General features: G+C 41.1%; 1 protein-coding gene across 1 annotated transcript; it reads right to left on the bottom strand.

The window, feature by feature from the left end:
* Window positions 1-7: 7 nt before the first annotated feature.
* Window positions 8-23,795, bottom strand: greb1 (growth regulating estrogen receptor binding 1). Its single transcript, XM_026293811.1, is given in 34 exon segments — window positions 8-272; window positions 501-639; window positions 832-1,032; window positions 1,276-1,511; window positions 2,042-2,160; window positions 2,287-2,449; window positions 2,592-2,796; window positions 4,429-4,590; window positions 4,683-4,819; window positions 5,014-5,169; window positions 5,400-5,502; window positions 5,593-5,749; window positions 5,960-6,572; window positions 6,714-6,919; window positions 7,102-7,217; window positions 7,360-7,711; window positions 7,805-7,941; window positions 8,094-8,277; window positions 8,427-8,610; window positions 8,769-8,966; window positions 9,757-9,969; window positions 10,070-10,198; window positions 10,308-10,584; window positions 10,915-11,051; window positions 13,340-13,525; window positions 14,523-14,645; window positions 14,989-15,150; window positions 16,460-16,594; window positions 16,739-16,834; window positions 17,899-18,081; window positions 18,253-18,429; window positions 18,764-18,872; window positions 18,874-19,117; window positions 23,709-23,795. Coding segments are annotated over 33 exon segments (6,096 nt in total). The 5' UTR covers window positions 19,111-19,117; window positions 23,709-23,795; the 3' UTR covers window positions 8-108.
* Window positions 23,796-27,964: the final 4,169 nt, after the last annotated feature.

The raw sequence follows: 27,964 nt of genomic DNA, 5'->3' as shown, positions 1-27,964 counted from the left end.
TGTCCAGTAATAGGTAATAGTCTTGGGTATCTACCTTATTTTGCATAATGGTAGAGATTTCAACTCTGACTGTGATATTTTGCAGTCCATTGTATCCATATGTGCCAGTCATATATGCTTTCCGGTCAGGAAGACGAGTGGTCGGTCCTCTTTGGCGTTGGCAGTTTGGAATTCATCACTGAGCCTAAACCTCCATTCCTCCTCCAGCTCCAGCCGGCCCACTGTCTGCCTCAACGAGCTACGATCTGCACTGATGACACACAGAGTCGCACCTACAGGGAGGCAGCAGGAGGGAGATGGACAGAGGCTTTCACTCTGATATGGAAATTATATAATGACTTTAGGGTGCAATCATCACAATAGAAAACTGTAACAGTTCATTTTAGTGTTTTATTTTGTTTTTAAATTACAGCCACTCTCTGTCACATATCTATGAAGATGATGCCTCCTATGTGTCATGTTTATCACACATTTTTGTTTTATGCTGTCTGCCCTTGTACCTTTGAGAAAAGTGAACTTCTTGAGGAACCCAGGAGTCACAAAGGAGTCAGTGAAACAGAGAAGAAGGCCACTGAACAGCAGCCCTGTGGTACTGATGTTGATAGAGTGAGGTCTCGAACTCACGAAACAAACTGTCACCTACAGGAGCAGGTGAGAAAACTGTGACTTATATTTTCTATGAAATTATAAGATACTATACTCTACTACAAGTAAAGATACTATGATTGTGTGTGTGTGTGTCTGTGTGTGTGTCTCCTTTTGTTTGGAGGTACTCTATGTCCATATCTTTTTGTGTGTGTTCGTGTTTGCTGCTTGTGTTTGTGTATATACCTCAGGTCCCAAGTTGAGGTAACAGTCCACAGACAGTACAGGGTGTGTGTAATTCTTGATGCTGAGTGGAAATAGCTTGTGGCTGGTGTGTCGCAAGTATTTTTCCAGGAGAAGCTGAGCTGGAGTAGCCAAGAAAAGATGCTTGCTATCTGGAGCACAGATGTATTGCGATGGCCCCACTGAGGTGGGAACATCTGTCATCTGGAGAAAAATATATACAGTTAAAGGATAGGGATACAATATATGCAATAATCATTTATTACTGTATTATATATATATATATGTATGTCCAGACTAGCATTTGTCATGGGTAACTGCTAAGGATGTATTACCAGATGATGTAGAATAATGATTATTAACCATTGGTCAAATAACTTTGGCTTTATTCAGCTTTAGCTTTGTGATGAACGTGTCCTTGTGCTCTTATGGTTTTTCAGGATCTACCTTGGTCTTGATAATGAACGTCCTGTATCCTCCTATGGCGATCTGTTTCTTCATTACACTGAAATTGTTGAACCTGCAGATGAGTAGACCTGCACTGTGTATCCTTAGGGTGAAGTCCACGTCGTGACAGGTGAAGCGGTTTTGGTCGTACTGAATGTTCTGACTCCGATCGACATTGAGGAGAAGGAAGTCATGTAGGTGACCTCTAGAGAAGGGCTCTCTCTGTCTATTACCTGCTAAAACATAAGCATGAAGTGTTGGTTTAGATTACAAAACGATTACAGCCTCATATAGTATTAAAATGCAAAGGATTTTAGTCAAATAGCCCCTTTGAATATATGGTTTACAATTTAACGTTGCTGATGCAAAAAGCTCAGCAACATCCCTTATGAGCTCTGTGTTATCTGAACCTACACACTGTCACGTGGATTGAAAGATCTGCAATGTATAGCAGTTTAGAGTTAGACTTGTTAGACTTAGTAACAGAGTTTTGTTAAAAATGTCTAAACAACCACTGAAGACCAAGACGTTAAATATGCAATCTGAGGATCTGAGACTCTCTGAACATATCCCTGAGCCCAAAACCTTCAAGGCAACTTGAGCATGAATTGTAGTATCTTGTGAAGCCCAACAGAGCAGCCTTGCACTAAGTATGAACTTCTGATGTTACATTTAGTATTTATCTTCTGTCACTTGGTATGGCAATAACAATGACTCAAATTTTGTGAAAATGTTCCTTGAAATTTCTAACATTGTGACCCCTGACCTGCAAGACCACAGCTGCTCCACTTCCTGATTCCACACAGTCCATAGTGGGTTAGGTCAGGGCAGGCCTCCATGTGCTGCAAGACCCGCTTCAGTGACACAGCATGCTCTGCTGGGCCACTTAAAAGAACAAGAAAAGAGCAGCTATATTAATTCCAGCAAAGTGACATTTTCTCCATTCTAATGCAAGCAAAATCTATATTGTCATTCATCATGATTGACAGAAATAAAAGTTTTTGTATGTACTTGCGCGCATCAAGGTCCACAGTGTTCCACATAACACAGGAGTCATCTGCCAAGATGATAAAGGGCCAGACTTCACCTGGCTGGCCCCCTCCCTCCAACTGACGACTGCGTTCCAGCTCCAAGTTGTGATATGACAGTTCTTTAATCAGGAAGTGGGCAGCGCCTGCGAAGGTACCATAATCTGTTATTAGAGGTGTTTTCTGAAATGTTGGTATTTGTTAGTCACAGTTCTCTGCGTGTCTGTATTAAAAATCTAATGAAATTAAGGAATTCCTACATACCTAATGGTAGCAACGGTAACATACCTATTCCTGCACCATTAAAGACAGTGGGCAGTACCAGCATGATGTGGTTGGGCCAGTACTTTTTATAGACAGCCATCTCATACTCTTTGACCACCAGGATGTGGAGATGTGAGGCACCTTCCATGGCATGGTAGAGGTTAAACAGACCATGCTCATGACGACCAGTGGTTGGAGTAAAGATTGGACTCTTGATGCAATCTGGACTCTGGAAAAGGGGGCAGAAATCAAAATTACTTATTACATGTAAGAGTGAAAGATAATACCATTAGGTATTGTCTTGAAAGTGGTGAAGAAAACTGGAAACACCATACGTGCCATGACTTTGTTTTTGCTCATTAGATTAGCAGTTTCCAAATTAGACCCTGAAGACACCCCATGGATTTACAAAGATACTGGATGCAGTACAGAGTGATTGCCAGCAACATGATATGATCAGTCATTTTCTGTCTGATCTGTCATTGAAGAGTTTATATGCTATGCTAAATCTGTTAATACACTAAAAATTATCTCATTTATTAATCTCAGGTGTCTGAATATTTGGAGAGGTGGTGCTTCACATTCAGACAGCTCTGGATTACATGCACATTATGAAAATATATAATCACTGGACCACAGTAATTCTGTAAGGAGAAATGGAGCCAGTCTGGCATGTAGCATCACCTTGTGGAACTAAAGGGTATTGCATTGTGATGTGTCAGTAACTTGTATTGATTAATAGAAACAGACTTTAACTTTTTCTAACAGGAAAGAAATGTCTAAAATTGTGAAAGACTCTTCAGTTTTATTTTCTAGCCACACTCACTGGCCACTTTATTAGGTAGGCCTTGCTAGTACCGATGTTAGACCCCCCTTTGCTTTCAGAACTGCCTTAATTCTTCTTGGCATAGATTCAACCTAGTGCTGGAAATATTCCTCATAGATTTTGGTCCACATTGACATTAGAACATCAGGCAGTTGCTGCAGCTTTGTTGGCTGCACACCCATAATGCAAATCTCCCATTCCATCACATCCCAAAAGTGCTCTATTAGATTGAGATCTGGGGACTAGGGAGGCCAATGGAGTACAGTGAACTCACTGTCATGTTCAAGAAACCAGTTTGAGATGATTTGAGCTTTGTGACATGGTACATTATCCTGCTGGAAGTAGCCATCAGAAGATGTGTACAATGTGGTCATAAAAGGATGGACATGGTCAGGTAGGCTGTGGCATTTAAACAATGCTCAATTGGTACTAAGGGGCCCAAATGTGTGCCAAGAAATTATCCCTCACATCATATCACCATCAGCCTGAACTGCTGATACAAGGTTGATAATTTCATGCTTATGCCAAATTCTGACCATACCATCTGAATGTTACAGCTGAAATCAAGACGCATCAGATCAGGCAACATTTTGCCAATCTTCTATTGTCCAATTTTGGTAAGCCCGTGCAAATTGTAGCATCAGTTTCCTGTTCTTAGCTGACAGGAGTGGCACCTGCTGTGGTCTTCTGCTGCTGCCCATCTGCTTCAAGGTTCGATGTGTTGTGCGTCCAGAGATGGTATTCTGCATACCTTGGTTGTAACGAGTGGTTATTTGAGTTAGTGTTGCCCTTCTATCATCTGCCCCTTCTCCTCTGACATCAACAAGGCATTTTCAACCACGCAACTGCTGCTCACTGAATACTTCTTTTTTTTCGGACCAGTGTATATGGTTGTTCTTTAATGTTAGTCAAACTTTCTCCTCCTCTACTGGTGTATTATTTATCAGTCTGTTGCTATCTGTGACAGCATCAAGAAATGCTTAAAAAACTAAATGTAAATACTCATAATTGAAGTTTCATTGACAACTGACTAACCCGATCAGAAGTGAGAGGCAGCCGCATGCTCTCCAGCTGGCCTCCTGATTGGCTGAAGCTGAAGTACTGCTCTTTAGACTTTGGGATGATGAAGTAGAGCTGGATCTCTTCCCCAAGCAAAAGATGGGTGAATGTGAACGCGTGCAGTGTTGACTCATACACCTAGATTATGATAAGAGAGAACTGTCACGTTTGTATTTCCAAAGCAGTGTGTGTCATTTATTAGACTGTATGTCTGTAGGTGTTCTGCTGACCTGGTATCTGGGGTTGATGCCCAGGTACTGATGACACTGTTCACAGTGATGATAGGTGTTGTAGGCTGCATATTTCGACAGCTTGATTCTAGAGGTCCGCCTGCGAAGGTACACATCCTCCTGCTGCACAAGGTTTCCTTGGAAAGACAACAGAGAAAAGTACAGTTAAGCATTGTACCACAGTATACAGGAAACTTGACAGAACAGTCTGGGTTGTTTTTTACAAGAGAAAAATCTTTCCATGGGATGAAAATTCTATGAATAGATACGATAGTGTCTTAATATACTGACTTGTGTGTCAGTTTCAATGAGCTTTTCTGACTGTGCTTACCCTCTGCACTGGGTTTGTATCCAGGGCAATACACAATGCTGATGTCATCATATTTGGGGTCATGGATGGTGTAGTCAAAGGGCATTGTTCTCATAATGTCTGGGTTGGGCCATGGAGTATTGGGATGGTGATACTGCACTCCCTCCACTGGGTCACCTGAATACCCAACACATTCATGTATGTATTACACATGAGTTTACGGCCCAGTGAATACTGAAGATAAGCAACTATTTTGGACACATTGAGACAAAATGTTACATATGATCACATGACAGCAGCAACAGGCAAAACATTGAAAAGGGTTAGGGAAACAGAATCTAAAGAAATTAATTGAATTTAATATAGCTGTGAAATATTGGCTACTGTTGCAAACACAGTATACTCACTACAGTTGATATCTTCTTCGTCGTAGATATCTACCTCCATCAACCTGATGAGCATCCGAGACAGAATACCCAGGAAGTGCAAGTACGCTCCTGTCTTACCCACCTGACCAGAGGAACAAGAAAGTTGGAAAAATACAATATACAGTACAAGAGAAGCTTGAATTTGGGTAAAATAAATAAGGAAATTAACTACCTGAGGGGGTCCGCTCAGCAGCAGCCGACGAGGGTGAAAGTTATCTCCACGTCCTTCAGTGCAATTGCTGCTGTCCATGTGACAGGCACGAGGGACTGTCCACTGGCGATAGTACAGTGACTGTTCTGTACACGTCATCATCTTACTCAGCAAGGGCCTTTACACAAAAGACAGAGTTCATAAGTGTAGTTGTGCTTTGTTCATATTTCAAATCCACATACATATATAGGTTGTCCATTCTGGTAATAATCGAATAATGAAATGATGACATTTGAGCTAAGTCAACTCAAGCCTACTGGATTGAGTTTGATTCTTCTATTATGCTTATTAAACCCTAAGGGCTGGTGTGCAAAAGACAATATAATACCTGAAGCTGCTTGCCCATGCGACAGACATGTGTGGCAGGAAAGAAGTACATCGTGAAAGTCCACTGCTGTCACTGGCTGTGATAATGTCGTAAAGAGCACGAGGGAGGAGCACAGAAGGCGGGCGGATCACTCCCCGAGCCCAAGAGCAGCTTCGATAAGGAGAGGAGGCTTGCGGGGACAAAGAGCCAGAAGAAGTGGATTTGGAATGTTGGCGACCAGAGTGGACAGGAGGAAGTGGCTGAGGGTGGAGTGTCTGTATCTGGGAGAGGAACTGGTACTGGGGGAATGTTTGAACGTAAGGCTGGGAGTTTGATTGAGATAGCAACCCATTTGGACTCTGAACTTGGGTCTGTGGCTGCAGTTGGGCCATGTATTGGGCCTGGGAGTAACGCTGAACTTGAGTGTGCATTTGATGCTGTGGTGTTGGATAAGGTAAAGAGTGAGATGGGGTCTGGGGTTGAAGCTGAGTCTGTAATTGTGAAGGAGACTGTATCGAGTCCATAGACCCTTTCTGAAGATTTGGAGAGGTGGTGCTTCGGGTAGCAATAGGCTCCAAAGTTCCACTGTCTTGGCAAGATAAGGGCTGCTGAATAGTTGACACAGGGGAGTCCCCTAGAAATAGATGGAGGAAATGAAAATTACAGGTAAACAAAGCATTAGCCACCAAACCAGTTAATATCTTTCTTCAAACACTGATTGAGCATTTTACATAACTTGAAAATAGTTCAATAGTTCATGCACAGTTCATCTCACCATTCTCCTGTCCCTCCTCCTCCTCATTGTCCGTGCTGCTGAGCTTTTCTGCATCACTCCCCAGCAGGTCACTTCCTGCACTGGGATTGTCTGGGGGCCGTGACTCTGCCTTCACTAGATAAGCAGCCAGCCCCAGCTCTTGTTCGATTGTTGTTCGCTGAAGGTAGGAGCAACTTATCACCCGAAGGTCACAATACTTCAGTGACCTGTGGGTACAATTAATTCACTGGTTAAGCCCCAGATGGCATGTATTATGGCTTCTGTGGCATTCTAGAAATTATGGAGCTAAGACTTTTCATTGACACTGGAAGCTTTAAAATTCTTGACATAACTACACATGGGTACACAAGGCTTTCACTATAAGTCCTGAAGAATTCAGTTTAAGTACCTTGGCAGTGATTCTCCCAGGGGCTCAGCTCCTGACAGAATTAAGATACAAGGAAGGGCATCCAGCTCCAGATAAGTACGAGGAACCCAGTCATCATCTAGGATCTTCAGCCAGGTCTGGATTACATGCACATAAACACACATACAAATACATAATACATTTCTTCCAGCAAGGCTTTATTTCTTTACTTGTGTGCTCCTCTATCCATTAAATTCTTTGTCTTGTATTCAATGTTTGTCTTTGGGACTACTCTCCCACCTTGATCTGCTCAGTGAATGTCTGTCCAATATGCAGAGGTTGGCTGGGGTTCCCAAGTATGATTTCAAAATTCTCCTCCAGACCCAGCTGCCTCCTCACTCTGGACAGCCTTCGATGGGCCCATGCAGCCAGAGACAGTGAAGGGATCCGCAGCAGGACCATGTGACCATGATGGGCGGGACATTGCTGGGCAGCAGTGAGCAATGATTGTACAGTCTCTAGGGTCTCCAGTGAGGTGTGTTTGTCGAGATCGTGAGAGCCACTGATTCTGCCGGATGCAGCCATTAGAGCTACACAGTAGTGCTGGATCAACACTGTGGTTCGGATCACAGCACTGTGCAGCTTGGGGAACCTAGGAGAGAGGTTTATAGTGCTTTATGATGCAATAATGTATAAAACTGCATGTATTTTGAATTTGAGTGTGAAGAGTAGGTTGTTTGTGTACCTTTCTTCCAGGGCAGATGCCATGCTTTCAAAGGAGGAGTCATAACGCATCAAAGGCAAGGTGCTGCCTGCACGAGTTGACTCCAACAGCTCTGACACACCAAAATAGCGCATCCTCTCATGATACAGGTCCACATCCTAAATGCACAAGCATTCATTGTTACTGGTATGCACTTATTCAACTGATTTATGTGTAAACTCTAAATAAATGGTTTGTATCAATCTCCAGATATGTGCTGCTAAGCTATATTAAACACAGAATATGTATCACATACAGAGGTGAATCTTACATTACTGAATGCAGAGGGCCAGTGGATCTCATTGTAGGGGCTAATGCGGGTATACTGTGTCTGAAGGACGAAGGGGAAGGATGTGACATGAAGAATTAGGATGTTTTGGGTATCGCTGACTTGTCGGGAGTTTAACAGCTGGTCCACCAGACCCAAACCAGTGTCTGAGCTGCTGTAGGATGCACTGAGTGACAGAGGTAGAGAGTGTGTCAACACACTTGATTGCTTTACTAATTCTCTTCTGTTTACTGATGCAATGAAAAGTAAACACATTAATCGTGTGGCGTTTATTATTTATTTATTTATTTTCTGTCTAACACACCAAACACATACCTGCTAATGTCCCAGTGGGCATGATCATGGACCAGGATGTAGAGTGTGTATGAGTTGCTGTGAGCTTCCTGGATAAGGGTGTCAATCCGTGCTTGAGCACTCTGGTCCATCCTGACTACATAACGTTCAGCCTCCTGTTGGGATACACACTCCTGGTCTAAACCCCCAAGCTCTTGAAGGACACCTAATAAGCACATACAGACAGAGAGAGGTACAGAACAACATCAAAACACATAATTTTATGAACAAGAACACCCTCGTGCATACGACCACTGAGTCTCTCTTTGAAAAACAACGAAATACTTTAATATATCTGCAGACAAAAAAACATATGTGACTAACCAGAGGTCCAAAGGTGGAGAACAGTCTGATGAAATGTGACCTCAGATGGTGGGACCAGGATGAGAAAGCTGACCCTGTCAAAGGAGCCAAGGTCCAGGTTCTGTGTGCTGGAGTCTGCTATAGCACAAACGTGGGACAGCAGCTTTCTAGCCACTGCTAATTGGATGGGACGAACCTCGTGCCACTCTATGGAGTATTCTACACACATACAAACACACATTCTTACTGTATCATACAGTGAAAGATATTTTACAACATTGATATTCTTGTGGTCTCAACAGCAGCAAAAAAAAAAAGAATGTAAACACAGTTGTAAGCTTAGGCTATTGTTAAATAGCAAATCAAACTGATCTGAGGGTGTTGCAGGAGCAAATGATGAAAAGGCAGTGTGAAGAAAGTTTATAAAAAAGTAAATATGCAAGACTAAAGCAAATAAGTTCTAACCATAACCTACAGTGCTATGAAAAAGATTTTGCCCCCATTAAGTATATTTGTTACACCTAAATGATTCAGATGAAACTAATTTTAATATTACACAATGAAAAATGACATCCATGGCAGAGTTCCAAAGTGAAATCCAATGCTGACCAAAAAGAACACAAAGGCTCGTATCGCACTGGCCAGAAAACCTCTTGATTATGCCCAAGACTTTTGGGCAAAAGTTGAACGTTTTGGAAGGTGTGCATCCTGTGATATCTGGTACACCTGGTATAAAAATTTTTGATGATTTGAATCATTTACGTGAGACAAATATGCAAAAAAAAAAAAAAAAAAAATCAGGAAGGGGGCAAATACTTTTTCACAGCACTGTATATGATGTTAGGCAGAAGTGTGAAGGTTAAAACCTCAGCTGTGGCAAAAGCTGACGTAACCAGACATCTGTCTGAACAGTTTATCAATTCACTATCTAAGTAGTCTTTCAAAGGCCATTGTAAGACTAGGGTAAGGCAAGGACATAAATAAAATGTACCGTATACACTTGTCTTACCTGAACAGGTGTCTTTGGGGCTTGAAGCTCTCTCTTTCAGACTGGGTGAGTCTTTTACACATGATGTTTGGGAATTCTTTAGACTGTATGTGTCTTTGGGACTGTGTGTGTTTTTGAGCCTTGTGTATTCAGCTGATTCCTGACTGCTGGATAAGTGAGATGGCTCATTGCTGTCCACAGTAGCACTATCCAGGAGGGAATCCAAATCACCATCTGAGAAACAGAAAGCCATATGATATGTTGATGACTTATGAGTAAAACACACATTAATTCTCCTGTAGGGCACAATCAAAACACAGATAATGAGACACACCTTGTCCAAGGGAGTTGCAGTAGTTGATGAGTTCCTGGGCAACACCAGTAGAGAGCTGATGGTTGATTTCTTTCAGACCCTCACTGGGAGAGAACATGCTCTCTCCCAAGGCACGACACTGGTGTTTGCCTGCAACCCGCATACACAAATTCACAGAAATAAAACCTGCTTTATTCTTTTTAATTAATCATCAGGACCTTACAACTTTCTTAAATACATATACAAACACAACTCCCACCTGTGACAACCACACAGGACTGCGTTTCCTGTCCTGGTCCAGTGACAATAATGACCACATAGTTGGTGTTTTTAAGCTGTCCCTCCATCAACCTTCTGAATGTCTGCTGGAGACCTTGAGCCAAAGAGCCCATCTGCTCCCCTAAAACCACCACACCCTCTCCACATGACGATGCAGCCAGCTGAGCAAGCCAGGGAAGTTGGCCAGGGGTCACAGGTTGTTGGCTGTGGGGAGGTAAAGACAGATGCTGAGGGAGTCCAGGCAGAGTGGAGGAGGTCTGGAGACAAAGTAAAAGATGATTAGCAACTTTTTTAAAATTTATTCTGTGTTGTCACCAGTATTAGTTTCTCCAATATGGTGAATAAAATCAACAGCATATTAAGCTTGTAGTCAAAGGAGACAAAGTTATGGTAAACAGTATTGTCACAGAATAGATAAACGGTACAAGCATACAGAAATGCTCTGGATCTTAAGAATTGCTAAATAACTGGAGCATACATTTTGTTTGTAAATATGTTTACTTATTTTAATTTCTAATTTACTGTGTTTAGTTTTTTCTCTCAAACTTAGCATTTGACAGTGCGACTTCTTAAATTAGCTGTTTCACCTCTATGTTGTAGTGCTTCCCTTGGGTGGCTGGTGTTTGAGGCTGCTGGTACTGTCTGATCTCGCTAAGGTGGGACTCCCTCCATGATCTCATGAAGATCTGCTCCAGGTCTTCGATCAAGGGCACCTGGTCAGGGCCTAAAGCAAAAAGGTGAGAAGATGAAACTGTAGGAGGTGTTGTAAATAACAATTCAACATGCCGTACAGTTATTGTGGAAAATATGTTTAGTTTGAGAAGTTCAAAAAGCTAGAGTCAGTAGACCTGAGCTGAGATAAACTGATAATAGTTTTTTCAGTTGTTTAAGCACAATTTTGAAAATAGGGCCCATTTTTTCAAAACACTTCACACATTAAGCAGAACACTACACCTCAGATCATTTGCAAAATGGAACACTTCAGTCAAAACTATACAATTTGTTATAAAAATCCAGTTTTCTTATAACATAAACACATTCATCATATTGTCTGAATCAGGTAAACACTCCAGTGCTCAACCTAAAAAACTCTTAGCATTTACACAATGAAAGCATACAAATAAATTCACTACACTACATGACACCAACTGTATAGACTAATAAAAACATTTATTTCTTTTCATATACTGAAGTCAGTCAACAAAACATTCATAACAAAACATTTTACAGTTTTCATACAGTATTACTGAATGTACTATTGTACTGTAAGCTTACAGTAGTACTGTAACATAAATTATATACCCAGTTCATTTAAGAAGTAAAAGTAAACTAAACATCATCTCTCTACCAAGCTGGACTTGTCAACATCACTATATATATATATATATATATATATCAGCTATATTTTCATTTGCAAGGCAATGTGGGAAGAATCTTCTGGAGTGATGCATCCACCGTACTGATGCTGCATCAGTTTGATCACATGCTTCCTCCATAGCTTGAATGAGGGGCGTATGGACATAGGGCCAGAGATAATCCACCTGAGAAAAACTTCTCCATGGGGTTTACAAAGGGGGAATATGGTTGAAGATATTGAACTGTAAATTGTGGGTGTTGCTGAAACCAGTTTTGGGCCAGAAGAGAACGATGGAAATAGACACTGTCCCAGATGACAAAGTATTGCATCTGGTCCCTTTGGTTTGCTGCTGTGATAATATTGAGTAATTTGTCTAAATATGAATGAGATCAGTGTTGTAAGAACCCAAGTTGGCATGGCAGTGAAGGACCCCATACTATGTAATTGCACCACAAAGAGTAATGTTACCCCCACGTTGCCCTGGTACATTGCCAGTAGCCCTGTGGCCAATGATGTTTCTTCCTCTTCTTCTCACTGTTGTCAGGTTAAATCCAGCCACATCAATAAATATAAACTCATGCAGGACTTTCTCCGCATCCATTTGCAAAACTCTCTGAAATACAGATCACATTATGTAGATCAATATACTGTAGATCTGCTATACATTAAATTTGCATGCACAGTAAAAAAGGTTATGTGTGTAGTGCATATTATCTGATCATTGACAATATGGATTTGAATATCTCCAAGTCTGATTACATTATTGGCCAAAACGAGGTTTATGATCTCCCACGTACTTAGCTTACTGTAAAATGATACAGAAATACATAGTAAAACTGTTGATAAAGTACATGCAGTAAGCTATGTATTTTCTGTTGACAGAAGATAAGTTTTTCACCTGTGCTCTTGACGAAATGTCCGAACTATTGATGCCACTGTGTACCTGCTTATGTTAGGCTGTACTCTCGGGCCAGACTCCCTCATTGGTTGTCTGTGGTTTCTTACAAGGTCCAAAAGTGTAGCACGAATTTCATTAGAAGGATTTCGTTGTCTTCTTTGTGCACGTCCTATCCCTCCTCCCGATCTTCCTCTTCCTCTACCTCTTCCTCCACCTTGTTTTCTCCGGATTCCCACTATCATCTGCACTGTCCCTAGTCGCCTCACATTCCTCCATATTTGTTGAAGACAGGTGAACTTACCTGTTGCCTTTTCATAGTGCTTAGAACCTAATTGGCATGTCTACAATTAATAACCTGGTGTGTGCACACCTGGTGGCTGTATTTAACCAATTAGTTTATAGGTGTGTTCATTTGAAAGCCTTTGCTTTTGAAATTGCAAGGAAATTACATCATAATAAATATCTGTGGTCAATGTATACAAGTGTGTTTAGTGTTTTGCAAATCACTGTGTGTAGTGTTTTGTAAAAACTGTGAAGCTGACAATGTACTTACAGCTGTGCAAATCTGGGCTGTTGTTTTGCTCTTTAAGTTTTTGTTAATTGTGGGAAAGATTTAATTTTAGTGTGTAAGCAATCGTAAAAAACTGTAATTACCAGTTGGCCTGTCAACCTCCTAGTGGCCATTATGAAGCACAGCAATGAAATCATTGAAAACTGTATGATTACAGCTTTTATTCTGAAAATTGTTGAAACTAACCTAGCTGAACAAGGTAGTAGACTGTGAGTAGAATCTGCATCTCAGCAGACAGTGGCTGAATGGGTGATGGTCCATAATGCTGGTAAACTCTGGGGAGTGTCTGGGAGCTCATGTAACAAGTCTGGAGCAAAGAACTGACGAGCACTTCACTGACACTGCCAGTCAGCTGAGGGAGCACACCATGCCCTGTGTCAATGAGAGGCAGACAGATAATATAGATGAACACATGGTGGCTGACTATAACTGCAGCTTGGTGCTGCTTGTAGCTCTGTTGGTAGTTTTGGCTATTAACTGTAAATTTGATTCAATTAGGTTGATTCAGTCCTCTTGTCCTCCATATACTGAAGTCTCCTTGGCTAAATACCAAAACAGTCACAAAATTAAAGTTCCTTTAGAGAAAACTGATGAATGAAGCTAAAGCAATGGAAGGAAAAGGATTTGACTGAGGAATGAATAATAGTTAGAAAGACTTTTGGACTGATGCTAGATTTTGATTTGCTGTTCACAGCTGTGCTGTGCTTGTTTCTTACTTACACGACAACAAACCCAAACAGAGCAGTACAGGATCGAGTGCTGGGAAAATGCAGTTCTACCTATTAGGCAGGGATAAGAGTAGGTGACAAGGGTATTTGATGGCAGGCGCCAACAGCGGCCAAGGAGAAACAAAAGAAAGGAAATTAGTAGATGGGTTGAAAGGCTGGTGAACAGAGGAGCTGATAGGTGATGAATAAATCAAAACAGAGAGAAAACAATAGGATGAAAGTACATGCAGTAGATATAGGAAGTGGTGGGGGGAATAAAAGGATTGAAAGAGTTGAAAGGTAATATAAATGGGATGAAAGGGGTGGGGGGGACGAGATGAGAGGAAGGGCCCAAAAGCCCGTAAAAAAGCCTCAGGTGTTATCTGACCTGTATTCAGTCAGGAGAGCTAAAATGTGTTGGGTAGTTACTGAAAGCTTCAGCTAAGGGAAAAATGATCACCAAACCCCAACTAATCAATAATGGTTCTGACTGATTAGCTAGTCATCTGTGTCACAGGTTCAAATAATGGTGGTCTAACTTAAATACAGCTGTAATGTATCATTGCACGTGTAGGTGTGTCAGTGAATCATTTTTGTGAGTAGAAGAGCGAGAATTGCATCATTTTCTCACCATAAATAACTGATATAACTGGTCAGCTAACCTTTAAAGATGACAGGCTGCAGGCTGCAGGTTTGTAGCAGCTGATCAGGCACTGTGACAGACAGCCCAGGGGGAGACAGTGGGGTAGAGGACCCCTGCGATGTAATGAGCACAGCTGCAGTCTCTGGATAAAGAAGATAGGGAAGCATAGAAATACATTTAGAAACACAGAAACACATTACCCCCATTGTTCTCTCATATGTTTCTCCCCATATCATAACAGTTTTTCTCAGTTGTTAAAACCCCATTCTCTGAACCAAATTCTTAGTGGCCTAAACTCAAAAGATAACTGGTTTTGAGGTGATAGTTTGGTTTTGAAAAGTCTGGAGTTTTATGAAAGTAGTTTGAGTTCTTTGATTTGTGTTTAAGGTTTTGAGAAAATGGGTGGAAGTTTCAAGAAATGTGTTTTAGCAATTGGGAAAAACTGTAACATCCCTGTCCATCCAAGTCTCCTTTCTGAAGTTTACCTGATTTGGATCCACTTGCCATGCCAGAGGAGAGTGACAATACTGATATAGCTGATGAAGATGGTGGTGACTTCACAACATTCTCCGGCAGAGTGTTGGCTGGTGACTCAGGTGACCAGCCCTTGTGCCTCTTTTTTGGGGGTCCAGCATTTGCATGGGGCCCTGCAGGATAAAAAATAGGATTACACACCACCTAATGGTAAGGCTATTTTTGAGATTATGAGATAAGAGTAGGGACAAGGGTATGTGATGGGAGGCCATTAACATTTAAGGTTTAACATTTTATTGTTTCTAGTTTTAAAGGAAGTTGTTGATGCTCATCACACTTGCTTCAATTTTATTTGTTGAGTAGATGTTTGTTTTTTTTATATAAATGATTTTCTGGGTTAGTTTTTTTTCCAAAGTCTAATAATCCATAAAAATCAACAGAACATACAGCAAATGAAATGATGTAGCATGACTCTGTGTTAGTACAGTGATGGAAACCAGCTGTATTTTAGTAATATATTAACCTGTCTCTTTCTCTTCCTCTCCACTTTTTGTTGAAATGCAGTAAATAGGCAGACACATAAAAGGTCCACTTGTTAAAAGGGCCATGAAAAAAACAGCATCAACAGAAAAGGTTTTCATTCAGCGAGAAAAGCAGCAAGAAGATGAGGCAGAGGAAGGAATTTTACAACCTGGGTTTATTGAAGTGACAGAATGAGGGAGAGGGAGGGAGAAAGGCAGAAAGACAGAGGGAAAAGAGAAAAGATCGAGGGAGAGTTTTAGTGCCCCAAGGATCTGCAAATAAAAGAATGGGAAACAAAGGTCAACCCCCAGTGTTTAAACACACACACACACACACACACACACACACACACACACCCTGCTGGTGGTATGAGGTCTCACTTGCAGAGGTGTGAAGAAACCTATGGGGGTGCTTAATGACAACAGACACAGACCGCTGTTACATACAGGAAGCCAGATAACACTTAACATGGACAATTATGTAATACATTACATAAGCTATAATAGTCTGATAACTTCACAACCCCAGCTTGCATGCAGTTAGTTGGTGAGGTACCAGATATCCTGTCTGAACACAACTATAAAACAGATCTTATGTCCTTGTGTATAAGAATGATATGGAGAAATTTGTAACAGAGCTGTCTTGAGACTGGTATAAAATTACTATTTACAGTAAAATATTGTTTATATAATTTTTATGTGAAAATGGCAACAAATAAGTGCAGCAGATATTGTCTGCTGGCTTTGAAAGATAAGTTGTGTTTTGGGCGGTTTTTAAATCCTGCTAATGATAACTCTGCCTCTCTCTCTCTCTCTCTCTGGATCACATCAACACATTTACCTCATTTTTAAATTTGCATTATATTTGTACCAGGATGTCAAATAAAAAATAAAATAAAAATATTTTCACTTTCTTTCTAATGACCTACCATTTATCTATAGCTGTATGCATATACAGTACCTGTCACTGTGGGTCTCCCAGGCCCTGACTGATTTAAAAGGGGCTGGCTGGAAGGAACAGCAGGGGTGCCGTTTGTGAGTGAGTGGGTGATGTCAGCTATTTGCGGCAGACCAATAGGTTCCACATGTGATTCTGCTGTTTACAAAGAGACACAAAAATGAAAGTGCAACTTTATATTTAAAACATTTCTTGTTTTATCTCATTCAGTTAAGAAATGAAATTGTTCAACTATAGGTTACAATCTGTGTGTTTACATCCCTGTGTGATGTTTTCTATTACCCGTGTAAATGCCAGGTGTGTGTGATGGCAGGTTCTGTTCATCTGACGTCAGGTGTCCTACTGAAGGGCTGGACCCAATCTGTCTCATCCGTCCCTCTAAAACACACACACAGACACACAAACTAAATATTACAATAAACAGGGAGAAAGGAACTTTGCAGTGGTTAGTTTGTGTTGTGCATGGTAGGTGTATATGAGAGTAAATATGTGAAAGGGAATGGAGGAATGACAACCAAAAAACAACTAATATGAAAGGTGAAACCTGTTGAGCTGAAAAAAAATAAACAACGTAATTTGTGCAATAGCTAAATCCTTATTTCCTCCAAAGCTGCTTAATTCCAATATGTTCCTTCCAGTTTGACTTGATCAAAAATTTCTCCATAAATGTCCAATAAATGTGCAATGCACTGGTCTCTCAACTGACCCCTCTCACTGTTGTTGCTTTCCTCTATGTTTATTTTTCCCAGTCTGTCAGGGGCTCACACTGAATGATTATACAGATGATGTTGCAGGCCGGATGTGAATCAGCTCTTGGACCACATACATCTGTGGTCTGATACGAAACAATCTAATTAGGTTTGTTTACATGTCCATGAAAAAAATCTGATCTGAGTCACTTAAGAGGGAGCTGTAATGTGGTTACTTTCATTAAATGAACTACCACATTTTTCTGCTAAAAAAAACACCACCCACAGTTAAGGTGACCTTTCAAAATGCATTCTTATTTTTCTGTATTATACTGAATATTATTTATTTTCCTCTTCTTCACTGCAAAGCCATTAGTACAAGAATGATGTAATAGGCCCACTAAATGTTATACAGAAATTCGCAAAGGTATTATATATCATGTTAGTGTCTAATGTACACACTGTTACTTGTCTGCCATCGATCATCCATCCATCCATTATCTATACCAGCTTATTCCTAATTAGTGTCACAGGGATCTGCTGGAGCCTATCCCAGCTGTCTTTGGGTGAAAGGCAGGGGTACACCCTGGACAGGTCACCACTCCATCTCAGGGCCACCACTGATCATATATGTTTTTATTATGCTGTGTTATATATGTTTCACTCCAGCAAAAATCCAAAACAAAATCAGTGTTTGTGCCACAATTATTGCAGATACAACTGCTAGATATAGCACAAATATGTGTCTCTCACCTTGTCCCCTCCAGCAGATTGGAGCTCCTTTGACCAGCACGCCCTGGTTGTTTCGGTAAAGATGGTACTTCAAATGATTCTGTTTCTTGGGCTGGGTGCTGAGCTTCAGGTTAATGTGGTTTGAGAACTCTGTGAAATAACAGAAGCCTTTCTCTCCACAGCCCATGCAGTTCCCTGAGAAGCCTGACGGGAGCACACATTCAGAAATGTTGTGTTGTACAGTAACACACATGTAGCTAATTGCATGATGTCAAGTTGGAAATGCAACTTTAAACAAAAATAATTTTCAGCATTGGAAGCAGGCACTTTGAAAATGTTGATTTTTGAGTGCTGGCGTTTTTGTCTCTGTCTCACCAAGGAGTGCGTTGTGACCCCGTTCGTCCGGCAGGAAGCGGCGGTCCACTGCACATACCAGCATAGTCTCGGGTAGGGAGGGAGACTTTACGCCAACCAACGTGAATCCAGGTGGAACATCCAAGGGATCTAATGCAAGCGAGGACAGCCGCACATCCCTGCCTGCCTGACAGAAACCTGGAGGAAGGAATGGTTAGGATAGGATAGTTATTTTCATCAAAGGATCTAGTAGTAAAACCTTCTTAAACCTTAATTATTACATTATAGCATAAGTGAGATGATCAAAAAGATATCTTTTTGGTCTTTTTGGCATGCTGCATACTCCAAATCCAGCAGAATCACATTCATCACGTTATTTGCATGATACTGCTTTCCATAAACAGGATAAACTCTCTTATAACCAAGATTCACCACATGGTCTCCTGGTGCTACTTGGGACTGTGGTGAATTTTTATGTATACACATATGTGTGTGTGTGTGTGTGTGTATGTGTGTGTGTGTGTACACGAACCATCTGCGGTGCAGCATCCCTCAGGTGGAGGCTTCAGCTGGTATGGTATTGGGGGGCTGTTAGACTCTGAACCATCTTCATCATCCCCGTCCTCATTCTCTGTACGGTCTGCTGGAGACAGACACAGAACCAGAAACATATTCAATAGAGTATAAGTGACTAGCCAGGGTGTTTATGCACTCATACAACCTACTACCTTGTGCCAGCGGGTGCTCTGTGTCCAGGTACAGCTGTGAAAAAACAGGACGCGGCACCACAGTGTTCGACCTCAGTGATGCCTCAATGGAGTTATGGAGGACTTCCTCAAAACGTGCGTTCCGCAGCTGGCCCGCATACGAGTTCCCCATTGGTGACCTGCCAAAACACAGTAACCTCATGTTGGATATGTAAATGATATATGCATATGGTACTGTAACTGAAGATTTGCCAGTTTTTCATTATGCAATATGATTTACTATTAGTTATTACTATTTACTACAGTACTACAGAAAGAAAAGGATAAACAAAAACATTAACAGCAAAAAGGATAATGTATATGATAAAAAAATATATTGAAAGTCTGTTGCTAAACTGCTGTTGAATCACAACAGTGAGAACTAATGTTCATTATTGTCAAATCTAAACACACACACACATGCAGGTCCACAACCACATAAACAGTGGTTGCTAGTGGATGACATCTGTCCAGACAAGCCGTACAATCAGCTTCACTGACAGAGTCAGGATACCCTGACCTAGACACTACTCCCTTGGTCTGTTTATCTACTTTCTCACTCGCTGCATATCTCTCTCTCCCTCTGGCTTTCTCTCTGATTTGCCTCTCTCATCTGCTCTCAAACAACAAAGGAAAAGACTGAGGTAAATAGAAGACAGGCAAAATGAGAAAAGGTGAGAAAAAATAATTAATAAGGATAGAGATAGATATAAAAACAGTACGTGAGAGAGAGAGACAGATAGATGAAGGAAGAAGAGAAGAGAGTGAGGCTGAGAGTGTCAGTGACAACAGCACAGGAAGGGAGACAGATTAGGACAGAGTTATCTGGCAGATTTTCGCAGAAAGGCATGGGAGCAACATCCAGTTATGTCCAAACTGTGTGTGTGTGTGTGTGTGTGTGTGTGAAAAATGACATACACATTCAAAACTTCTGTGCTCACTTCTCAGTTTTTTATACATTTCAACAGCCATAAGAGGGCAGACTTCTCCGGACTAAAGAGATTAATGTGAATCTGTGCTTTGGTCTCAAACAGTGTGTCATGAAATCAGCTGCTCCGTGTCTATGTCAGGGAGTCCTGACACAGACACGGCTGCCTCTGTTTCTATTTTATCTGCATCTCTCTCTCTCTTTATCTCCCTCTCTCTGGTTTTCTTCCTAGGCTTGTCTCATCTAAGCTCCACCATCAGAGAAAGGAAATCCTTGCATACAATTTTTTAAAATCTGTATCTATGCTTATTTTATCACCAAGACACCCACACGCTAAGCCTTTGGCCATCCATATTTTGACCATTGCACACACATATATACACAAGGCACATGACAGGCATGCTGTGGGATTGCCATTCTTCTCTTAAAAATCATCTTGAGGATTAACAAACACACTTACTCTGTCTCTCTCACTCACATCTCCTTCTGCTTCTACACTTTCTTATATAAAGAACTGCAGGTTTTGTGCCACTTTGTAGAAAGAGAGACAGGGAATGGAAGGCAAAAAACACAGCTGGCACTGAGAGGAAGCAAATGACACCTCATACTGAAGAGCAGCCTGATCATTTTACAACCCAAAATAGAGGGGACAGGGAGGGTAACAGGAAGGAGATGAAAGCATGGAGGTGTATTCCAACTTTTACTGGACCAAATCCTCAACTTCTGACCTACTGGAAATCATATAGCTTATATGTTTTTATTGTATGGTTTCTATTACTCTAGCTTAAAAAACAGGCCTAAATGAAAACAAAATAATACATTTTAAGCTACTTTGTATGGTCTTGTAAGAACTTAGTAGATAAAATGGCATTTCTGGATTTATAACCAGGTAAATATGTGTGAGCAGTGTAATATCAGCTAATGTGCATTAAAATCTAGGGGATATAAGAGGAAACTGCTGTGTTCTTTAACTTAGTCAAATTGTAAATCTGCATCTTCAATCTGTAGCCACATACGTGCTCTTGCAGTGTTATTTATATATTTCTTGAATTTTTTTAAAGAAATGGAGACCTGTGGCACATTCAGGAAGACACACAGCAGAAAGTTCAGCAATAAGGAAAACCTGTGAAAAAGCTGTGTCAATCTTTTCTCCTCCCATCACCCCCTCCTTCCTTTCTCCCTGACATGGAAGTGGTAGATCCTTTTATGCACCCCCCCCCACCCTTTCTGTCTCTCACCCTGGGGAGAGAGACACCATTGTGGTGTTTTATAACCCCCAGAACCCCCTTCCCAACCACCATCACCACCCGCAAACACACAACCTCACACAGTTAGGATCCCTTTTAAAGACACACATACCATAACCTTTCTACTAAAAAAATTAACAGTTTAACAGTCTACAGAAACAAATGAAGAAGGATGCTTATCAGTGGTAACATTTACGAATTACTGGTATTAGGATTTTTGAAAAGAGTGAAAATGATTTTTAGCATGTTGTATGGCAAATATTTTATACAGAAAAATGAAAAAAGAGATTTGATGTACTGTATGTACTGTATATGAGTGATAAATGATGATCAATCATGTCCTGCTCAGCTAACATGCAAACCCATATATATATTTTTTCTGATTTGAGGGCACGAATGCATTAGTTTGACAGATGTCTCATGACCATGAGGTCAAAGGTGAGCCAAGATAACAATGTTTAAGTAAGACTTTGATGTGGTCTATACTTCTAATACACACGCACACAAACATACTGCACACACACACACACACATGCACCCATACACTCCCATGGGCACTGGCTCAGTGGACACAAAGAGCTTGTCTTGTGGGGTGAAAGGTCATCCTGGGAGACGTCAGATAAAAACCCAGGCTCTTTCTCTGTTGGCCACGCCCACATACCAGTTCTGCACACACAAAAACAAATGCTGCTATTCATTCTTTCTGTTCCGACTGACAAGGGTTGTGGTCTCCAACCTCTATCCTGATACCTTTAATAGCAGGTCTTATTACACACCCACAAACATGATCCCCAGTCATCCAGGTGAAGTTATCCAGAGGCTGAGTCATGACAACTGGACTTCTTGTTGTTGAGTTGAAATGTTTCACCACTCACCCAACTGGGTTCTTAAACTTAACAGCAAGAAGTCCAGTTGCCATGACTCAGCTTATGGATGAGCAACTGCATGCATACAACTATGCCTAACAATGTGCATATAAATACATGTAACACAAACTGTCTGAGTGAGTGTGACTGTGTGTGTATGTTTGAGAGAGATAAGGTGGAGGAATGTGAAGTGGTGTCAGCTGGTCAGCGCAGCATCTCTGTCAGCCCTGAAGAAAAAAACCTCTCCACTCTGCAGATGCTCAGTGATCGCACATATGCGCAGGGATGCCAGTCGCACACACAGGAAGACACACAGTAGTGAACCCTCAAATAGGCTCATCACTGACCGCTGACCCAAATCAAATGCTCTCATTCACAGTTTGCTCAACAGACGCTGGATTGACGATCAGCCAACCAACATGCCAACTGCAGGCAGCTCCTCAGACAGCCGTTACAGCCACACACCGACGCACAACAGACCTATCAGTGCTGCCTAAACACAGGATTTTTCATCACTGAAACTAACAATAACTTGCAAATAATGATTTTACTTCCTGTAGGGTCCAGCATGAACTTGCTGTCTTTATTCAGTTTGTCCAGCATGTTGCTGTCTACCAAACACATGGGAAAACGATGTGCTATAGTGAGATAATACAGGCAAACATTATGTCTGCAGACTGTACAGCTCACTAAATAGTAAAGTTAGTGTAAAGGAATAGTTGGAAGGCACCCAAAGCTCCAAATACCTGAACACTCAATTCTGCCTGTTGCTTTGCAATCTTCCTCCCTAACCTTGGGCATTTTTGCCTTCTGTTCTCTCTATCTAACTGTGCTGACTAGTGTAGTCTACAGTCATATAAATGAGGAGTGAACTGTACCTTAGTTTAGTTTTAAGAAACTTAAACTGAAACCTTAAACTGGATCCCTACCGCAAGTTATGTTAAACACTGCTTGTGTGATTTAAAATGTATAAAAACCTGGGATTCATTCATCTTAGTATCAAATGTTATGAGTAGCAGCAGACTGAAACACAGAACATATTATATTTACACATAAACTGCAATTCAGTGTTTCCCTCCGTGTGTGTTTTGGGTTTTTCAACACACAACATTGGCTTAAAAGTTATAAACACCAGGACCAATGATATGAAACTATATTACAGAATGTATAAGAGGAATGCATTTACAAATATCCATGCTCCAGGTTATTCACAAATACCTATATTCAAAACATTTGGAATGTGAGTATATGTAGCTGTTATGTATAACAGCATAACAGCCCAGCTACAACGTGAGATAAATCGATCATCTATTGTTACTGAAAAATTGTTACTGTTGCAACCTTTTCTTTTTTTTCCCCCTTTAAATAAGTTAACGAGGCTTTCAGAAATAACGTCACTGCTGTGAGAAACAGAAAAGAGGGTTTTGTGTGGAGAAACAAATCTCATACAAAAAGCATATTGAAACATCAAAAGCACCGGTTTCCCAACAAAGCAACCGAACTAGGAAGCTAAACGCCACAGCTCCAGGTTTCTAACCTCCTCTGAAACATTGTTTCTCAACAGCATCAGCAACAACTGTGCAGACGGTGGAAGTCTGCTTTTCATCACCACGCAGCCAGGGAAGGCCCGTGCTGTACACACGCAGAAAGCACCGTTGCATGACCACGAATAATCACTGAAAGAACTCACCTTTGCAATCCAGCGAGAGAAGCCCGGTATGTGTTCCTCACCGAAAGCCTGTCACCACATCTGCCGCGTGGGTCCAGCCGCGGCAGGACTGGGTATAGTGGGTGTCATCACCTCTGATCCTCCCTCCCCCACCCCCTTCCTTCACAACAATGGTACGGTCCGAGAGTTACGGTTGCCTCTGTCTTAACAGGCTACTTTTGGACTTCATCATGTCAGATCATTTCTATTCATGTAAGCTACGACAAATCTTTGCTGCATTATTATAAAAGACAGTAAAACAACATAATTTAAAAGTCAAAGATCAATAAAAGGATATTAGGTATTTAGCAGATAACAAAATAGAGATTACAATGTCCGTTTTCCCTCGGTCTGGACGTTAAAGGGTGAAAAATGTGAGATCAAACGACTAAAGCTGCAAAGAACTATCACTGAATTCACTGGCAACAGTTTTCACAATACACACATCTTCTGCATATAATTTGCATATTAAGATATGAACAGCATATTATTATGGATATTTTTATTACAATTCTGACAAACTTGTCTACGAGAAACGCAAATATGCATATCTAAAATGTCATTACAGACAGAGTAGTGTGATTCTATGAAAGGTTAAAGTGGCTTGATGACTCACTGCCTAGCATTAGTGTAATTCTGTCAAGCATAAATTCAGCTGAAGTTCCCAAACCACTAGTAAGCCTGTCCCTATGCTGTTTTTTCCACACAGAATTGGGCTGGTATGAAGTTAGCCTTCTTTCACTTGTGCAGTATTTCCAAAATTAGGAACATCGTGTCTCTAAATGATGCAGAAAAACTAGTCCATGCATTTGTTACCTCAAGGCTAGATTACTGTAACTCATTACTATCAGGATGTCCCAACTCCATCAAAAGCCTCCAGTTAATCCAAAATACTGCAGCCTGAGTCCTGACAGGAACTAGCATGAAAAATAATATAATTCTCCTATATTAGCTTCTCTACATTGGCTCCCTGTAAAATCCAGAATATAATTTAAAATCCTTCTTCTCACATACAAATGCCTTCATGATCAAGCTCCTTCATACCTTAAAGACCTCATAGTACCATATCATCCCAATAGAGCACTTCGCTCTCAGAGTGCAGGTCTACTTGTGGTTCTCAGAGTTTCCAAAAGTAGAATGGGAGGCAGAGCCTTTAGTTATCAAGCTCCTCTCCTGTGGAACCAGCTCCCAGTCTGGGTTCAGGAGGCAGACACTCTCTCTACTTTTTAAGGCTAGATGTGAAAATTTCTTTTTTACTTTTTACTTTTGACAAAGCTTATAGTTAGGGCTGGCTCAGTTGACCCTGAACCATGCCTTAGTTATGCTGCTATAGGCCAAGACTGCCTGAGGACTCTCCATCGGTGCACTGAGCTCCTCTTTCCTCTCCTCTCCCCTTCTCTCCTCTCATTTCCTCTCCTCTCCTCTCCACTCCTCTCCTCTCCTCTCCTCTCCTCTCCTCTCCTCTCCTCTCCTCTCCTCTCCTCTCCTCTCCTCTCCTCTCTTCTCCTCCCTCTCCTCTTTCCTCCTTGCCACACTTCTCTCTTGCACCTCCCAGTCTGGGTTCAGGAGGCAGATACTCTCTCTACTTTTAAGGCTAGACTTGAAACTGTATTTTTTACTTTTACATTTTGACAAAGCTTATAGTTAGGGCTGGCTCAGGTGGCTCTCCTCTCCTTTCCTCTCTTCTCCTCTCCCCTCCTCCCCTTAGTCCTTAGTTTAGTATAGTGAATTAAAATTGTTTGAGTACTTACAGTACATCATACGTCTCTTCTGCGTACTGTTCATAGAAGTCTGTCTCCCTCTACTGGTCAAACTGCAGTCTTACACAGTTTATTTAGCTCACCCCATGATATTGTTTGTGAGCAATACAACTGCATACTGAATAATAATACGTTTTTTCAAAAGTAGCTTTGTTTATCTCTTGTGATGACATTTATGCTAACGCAGATGATAAAAATGTAAAGGTGTAATTAAAGTTTGTGAGTTTAGAGTTTGTTATTTTATGTTTTTGATTTATTACATCAACATCAAACATTGGAGCCAGTGAACCTAACATCAACGGCGTTATTCAAATTTTTTTGTGTATATTAATTAACTTTAAAGTCTGCTGTTTGTATGAGAGGGTTATTAAGCTATATCTTTTTTTAGTCATTTTTATAATGCATACACGACGATAATTGATTTTTTTTTCACATCAACTCTGGTAAGATGATAAAGTTATCTCATTAATATTATCATTCCATTTTATAATTAAGGAGCATTTCACACTTTTACCCATCTTCCCATCCCATATGACAAACCCGATTATGCTGAGTTAAAAAAAAGGCCTGTTCACAATACCGTCCCTCTCTTTGTACCAACATGGACAAAATTATGACTATGTGACACCCCCAGTGGGGAGAAGCCACCTACACAGCATATTCAACGAGATTAGATTAGATATATTATGTATGGAAATCTTGGCTTTGCTGAGCATTTTTTTTACATGATGACACATTTTGGATGCATATATTTATGTGAGGAAATATTTGAGGTCACAAACCAAAACTTGGGTAAGTCTGAAACTCCCATACTTTGTAAACAAATCTTCTGTTTAATTTAATAACCAGGCTCAGACTATGATTTCCATGAAGTGGAACCATCCCTCCAGACCAATACCTCTTCTCCCATGATGCACTCCAGCTTTATCGGGACCCGTCTCGCCATCCACCTAGGGGTCCTTAGACTGGAAATCTTCCAGGAAATGTTGTCCCCGCTGACAACTGCCTCCAGTGTCTAAGTCCACCCTGCAGCATCCAGTGTCCAAGTCCACACCACAGCCTCCAGCAGCCAGGGCCACTCTACAGCCTCCAGTGTCCAAGTCTATGTTGCAGCCTCCAGCATCCAAGCCACAGTCTGATCCGGTGTCTGATATCTTTAGTCTTAAGGCGTGAAGTGTGAAGGCTGGATCCCCTACCACACCAGAATCCAATGCCACACCACAGTCCAGCACCAAGCTGCAAACCCCCAGGATACGCTCCAGTATATTAATGCTCCAGTCACCACCACAAACTTGTGCCACACCACAATACCTAGTACCCAGCTGCCGGAGTCTCCATCCTTGCCACCTCAGCCTCCGTCTCTGATGTCTGAGTTTCAAATAAATTGGTTGCTTATTGCTTTGTTCACATGTTCACTTATTTACAGTAGTTTGTATTGTATATCAGAAGGTTTTTCATAATTCGAATATTATGCAAACAGATGACAACTCATGCAAACCTAAATCCGTTTTTGAATTAAACTTTTAAAATGGTAATTTATAATATGATATAACAGATAAGCAGAGCTAGATGCCAAATTAGATGCCCACATCTCAATCAAATCCAAAAGAAGCTGAAATAGTTTATCCATCTGCTTCATCATCTTTAAGATTTGTAGTCTAAAGTGATATCAAACTCATAAAATGCAGAGGATATTTATAAAAGGCTGTGTTTTCCGCAATGGCCATCCCTCCTAATTACAGCCTACATTTTGTCATGGGGAATCTCATACTTCATCCTCTCCATTGCCCCAACTGGGCAGTGCCAATCTGTACAGTGGCATAGCCATGCCACGCCAACACAACATCCCCTGATGGGAGAACAGGTGTTGGACAGGGTCCAGTGGAGCAGAGTGATCGGGCTGCCATGATATATCTCATGAACCGGGCAGCAGTAACTCCTTTGGCCCGAGGGAGGGGGACCCGGTCATTTATTAAGTGTGTGTATATGTGTGTGTGTGTGTATATGTGTGTGTGTGTGTCCACAGAGGTTCTGCAAGGGCAGCAGCAGTACAACAATGAACCCTAGCAAAACTAATTGGGACCCAAAGGCCCAACAGGGAAGTAGGCTAATCTGGGAAATCCCTGAACAAACACTATATATATTTGCTTGAAGCACAATTTTACATCCCACAAAGTGTTCTGACATACTGTACCAGAAAGTGAGACATACGGTTGTCAAATTAATAGTTTTTTGGGTTTTTTTTTTTTGCTCCTATGCTTCTTTTATGTTTTAGATGAAATAATGTTGTGCACAATAAAGAAGTCATATAGACAACCTATTTGTATCCAATAAATGTGTGTTAACTTTTACACTCTAACAGTGGTTAGTACTGTCTTTGACAGCAAGAAGGTTGCACGCTTTTCCCATGTCTGCGTGCATTTTCTCCAAACACAGGTTAGGTTGGTTAGTGGCTTTAAATTACCTGTAGGTGTGAAT

The sequence above is a fragment of the Mastacembelus armatus genome, chromosome 3 (assembly GCF_900324485.2).
Source record: "Mastacembelus armatus chromosome 3, fMasArm1.2, whole genome shotgun sequence".
Lineage (NCBI taxonomy): Eukaryota > Metazoa > Chordata > Actinopteri > Synbranchiformes > Mastacembelidae > Mastacembelus > Mastacembelus armatus.
Note: the sequence above shows the minus strand (reverse complement) of the source record. Positions and strands in the feature narration are given on the sequence as shown.